The sequence below is a fragment of the Heterodontus francisci genome, unplaced genomic scaffold (assembly GCF_036365525.1).
Source record: "Heterodontus francisci isolate sHetFra1 unplaced genomic scaffold, sHetFra1.hap1 HAP1_SCAFFOLD_58, whole genome shotgun sequence".
Lineage (NCBI taxonomy): Eukaryota > Metazoa > Chordata > Chondrichthyes > Heterodontiformes > Heterodontidae > Heterodontus > Heterodontus francisci.
This window is the reverse complement of record NW_027142006.1, coordinates 6,033,541-6,037,903: the sequence shown is the minus strand read 5'-3', so window position 1 is coordinate 6,037,903 and position 4,363 is coordinate 6,033,541. Positions and strand designations below refer to the sequence as shown.

At 49.2% G+C, this 4,363-nt stretch overlaps 1 protein-coding gene and 1 non-coding gene across 2 annotated transcripts; one reads left to right on the top strand and one right to left on the bottom strand.

The window, feature by feature from the left end:
- Positions 1-2,918: 2,918 nt before the first annotated feature.
- LOC137365900 (histone H2A-like) lies at positions 2,919-3,287 on the bottom strand (the record flags this gene model as incomplete). The annotated part of the gene is made up of 1 exon (XM_068028144.1): positions 2,919-3,287. A coding segment is annotated over exon 1 (369 nt), but the record flags the coding sequence as incomplete, so codon positions are not given.
- Positions 3,288-3,357: 70 nt separating this feature from the next.
- Positions 3,358-3,440, top strand: trnar-ucg (transfer RNA arginine (anticodon UCG)). The gene has a single exon. It is a non-coding gene; the product is annotated as a tRNA-Arg (tRNA).
- Positions 3,441-4,363: the final 923 nt, after the last annotated feature.

Here is a 4,363-nt window from a genome sequence, read left to right as displayed (position 1 = left end):
TGTCCGAGTTTCGGAAGTGCTGTCTCTGCTCAAAGCACCTGTCAGCTGTGAAACTGACGGCTGCGATTTTTAAAAAAAGACTAACCATAAAGCTGAGAGTTCTCGCTCTCTGCAACTGTCAGAGAGAGGGAGAGAGAGAGAGGAGAGTAAGAGGGAGAGAGGAGACCGGGGGTGGGTGTCGGCAGAGAGAGGGGCAGAGAGAGAAAGGACAACCTGAAAGGTTTACCCCGTATCCTTAGATTATGACCCCTGGTTCTGGACTCACACCCAAATCCCATGAACGAATAAAAAAAGTCACAACTGTGATTGGCTCTTGTAGCAGACTCTGGTTAACAGACAATATTCGGAGCGCCGGCCCCAGACTGTTTAACACTGACTGAGCTGAGAAAATACAACTCACCCCCGAGAATCCGCAGCACAGACCGAGCGGAGGGGAAAACCTGTCCTGTGAACTCTACATTCAGGGAACAGTTTGTCCTGTGAATATGCAGATGTGAATATTGTGGAAGAGAGATTGTATTAAAGGGGAGGGCGGGTTAGTCTGAAGCCACTGTGTTTGTGGGTCCGCTCTCATCGCCGGATTTCAGAGTCATTCTTGTGTAAAATCAAATGATCTTCCAGTCAAAGAACCGCCCTGCTCCCTGCTCAGCCCCAAAGTGGGAATTCGGGATCATTTTTTTTAATTTCAAGATTTCAGTTGAAAAGTAGAGAACATGTCAGCGAGGGGTGAGAGAGGGCGGTCAGTGCAGCAATAAAACCAGGTTAAATGGAAAATGGAGTCCTCAATCCTAGTGAAAGCTTTTCAACAGCAAACATACTGGAGTGAGAGACAGGAAAGATCTAGTCTGGAAGTCTGGAGTCTCTGAATTTCAATGGAATTGTAGAGTTTGTGAGGAGAGAGAAACACAGAGAGACAGCAGGAGCCGAGAGCTGACAGCAGCTTGTCTCCGCCCCGTCCTCTCTCTGCCTTGAAGTTGCTCTGTGCCACCATCACCGGCTTCATTTCTGACCCAGTTCACACTGACAGTGAGAATTTGTGCAGAGTCCCGGACATGACCGATAGTGCATCAGCCCAAACGGCTCCTCCAGCCGCCGCCGCCGCCCAAGTCAAGACCCCCAAGAAGAAGAAGGCGGCTCCCCGGAACAAGCCAGCCGTTGGGCGAACAGATCCTCAAGATTGTGCCGGCTTTCAGCGATCGCAAGGGGATGTCCCTGGCCGCCATAAAGAAGGCTCTGGGTAGCAGCGGTGTCGATGTGGAGAAGCTCAGGACCCAGATCAAGCAAAGTATCAAGAGGAATGTGAACAAAGGCTCCCTGGTGCAGAGCAAGGGACAGGGAGCCTCCGGCTCCTTAAAAAATCAGCAAGAAGGAAAACCCAGGGAAAAGTGGGAAAGAAGGTGAAGAAACTAGCAGACAAGAAATCTTTAGTGAAGAAACCAGCAGACAAGAAATCTTTAGTGAAGAAACCAGCAGCTAAGAAATTTTTAGTGAAGACACCAGTAGACAAGAAATCTTTAGTGAAGAAATCAGCAGCCAAGAAATCTTTAGTGAAGAAACCAGCAGACAATAAATCCTTCGTTAGAAACCAGCAGACAAGAAATCATTGGTGAAGAAACCAGCAGCCAAGAAAGTGACAACAAAGGAAGTAACAGCCAAGAAAACGAGCAGCAAAGCGGCGGCAACGCCAAATAAGGCGGTGAAGAAAGCAGTGCTTCAGAAAAAGTCTCCTGCGAGGAAGGTCAAAAAAGGCAAGAGTGCGGCGGGCAGAAAGGCGCTGAAGAAAGTGCAGACATGGAAGAGCAAGGTCAAGCCGAAAGCAGCGAAGGCTCAGAAAGCAGGGTCTGGAAAGAAGTGAAAGAGCGCGGGAAACTTGTAAACATCTGAACACAAAGGCTCTTCTCAGAGCCACCCACATCTCTCAGGAAAGAGCTGATCCCCTGATCAAATGATCCCTGTCCCGGCCCCGCCTGCAGATTCCACATGGAAATGATTTGGAGTAAATCCAGGATCCCTGGTGACTCGCTGACATCCCCTCCACCCAGCCCTTTCCCCACTCTCTGTAATAAAACAGAAGGATGTCCGGCCCTCACTCTAACTGGAGATATGTTCGGTGTAGTCTCAGTTCACAAATTCAGGGGGAGAGTCCTGAAAGGCAGCTCGGTCACTCTGACTGAAACCGCCAGTTCCCCGGGGTTGCAGACCCTGACACTGCGGGGAGAGAATCCCCGACTCTATCCCGCCGCCGGGGGAAACAGACAGCTCTGTGTCCGGAGAATAGGGAGGGCAGGGGAGAAGGCACATATTAAAGCGCTGCAATGGACTCAGCTCCTGTGTGTGCACAACTCTCACTGATTCCGTCCTCTGGGAACAGTGCGGTCCAAACAGATCAGGTTAGGAGAGAGACACACAGCCCGAGAATGGCCTCTTCCTTCCTGCATTTACTCTGTTCTGGGAGCAGATTCTCATTGAGAAGCGGCGCTCAGATCACCGGAGAGAAAAAAAAAAACACAATTCAAACTGTCCAAATGAAAAACAGAGAATTAACCCGGACACTTCCATTATTAAATTAATTCATCAGCTCCGAACCAGTTCCCGTTAATGTACCGGGATAATCTCGGGATTGATCAACTCGAAGGCAGCAGGATTTATTAAATTGTTGATTCTGACACCCTGTAGTTCAGTTCTTTACTTAACTAGAGGGGGAGATGTGTGAGCAGAGAAACAGAGCGAAATCCAGAGAGGGAACTGAAAACACACCTGGACAGATGTGAAACAGGTCAATCCACTGTTACAATAACTCCATCACTGATTCCCTCCTGACAGTAACCAGTCCTTTCACAGAGACTGTGGGTGGCTCTGAAAAGAGCCTTTGGTTTCTGAGATGACATTTTGGCCGCTTTACTTTTTCTGGGAGCTCGAGTGCTGGTTTTCTTGGGCAGCAGCACGGCCTGGATATGAGGCAGCACCCCGCCCTGAGCGATAGTCACCCCTCCCAGCAGCTTGTTGAGCTCCTCGTCGTTGCGGACGGCCAGCTGCAGGTGTCTGGGGATGATGCGGGTCTTCTTGTTGTCCCGGGTCGCGTAACCGGCCAGCTCGAGGATTTCAGCGGTCAGATACTCGAGCACAGCAGCCAGATAGACCGGGGCTCCAGCACCCACACGCTCAGCATAGTTGCCCTTTCTCAGGAGCCTGTGAACACGGCCCACCGGGAACTGCAGTCCAGTCCGGGAGGAGCGAGACTTGGCCTTGGCCCGAGCTTTCCCGCTGGTCTTTCCTCTTCCAGACATTTCCACAATCTCACAAATACTTTCACAAAGAATGAATAATTTCCTTAGTATTAATGACAGCCACTAGGCGGTCATGATGGCCGAGTGGTTTAAGGCGCTGCGTTTCGGTCGCAGTCTCCATTGGAGGCGTCGGTTCGAATCCCATTTCTGACACCTTGCGTTTTGACGGCACTGGAGGCGTTTGGGAGCAGCGGTGAAGAGCAAAGAGAGAACAGGAAAGAACATGGACAAGCAAAATAACAATGGACCCAAAGATGTTGCATCAAAACATTCGAGTCAGAGGCAACTGAGCAAACAGCAGGGCACATAAAAGATCAAAAATGTAACCTTTGTATCGGGGTGGAAGATGTTGCCAATATCCTTAATGAATACATTACTGTCTTCTCAAATGAGGGGGTGATGCAGATATTGTTATGAAGGAGGAGGAGTGTGAAGTATTGGACGTGATAACCAAAGGAGAGAGGAAGTCTGAATGGGATGAGCATCCTTGAATGTGGATAAATCACCAGGACCAGATGAAATGTACCCCAGGCTGTTGAATGAAGCCAGGGAAGAAATAGTGGAAGGTCTGACCATCGTTTTCCAGAGGATTGGAGGTCTTGTAACGTTGCAATAAAAGCAAAATACCACGCAGATCAAGCATGGCTGAGCCTTGAGAGTAGAGAAACAGGGCTGAATTCCCTGAACCAGTGCTACAGCTTTCAGAATAGAAGGAGCCTATACAAACCTGATGGGTTCCACTTAAACAAAAGAGCTGGAGGTGTTGACAGTCAGAACAGATAAAATGTGGAGGAGTGTTTGAAGCAGATTCTGTGTGGTTACTGTCGTTGTACTATGGAGATATTTCAAGGAGGTGATTCTGAATGTAATGGATCAACGTGGACCCACCCAAGGCAAAGGTCACTGAAAGTGGCAACGCAGGTGGATAAGGTAGTCAAGAAGGCATACGGCATGCTTGCCTTCATCGGTCGGGGTATAGAGTATTAAAATTGGCAAGTCATGTTGCAGCTGTACAGAACCTTAGTTAGGCCACACTGAGAATATTGCGTGCAATTCTGGTCGCCACACTACCAGAA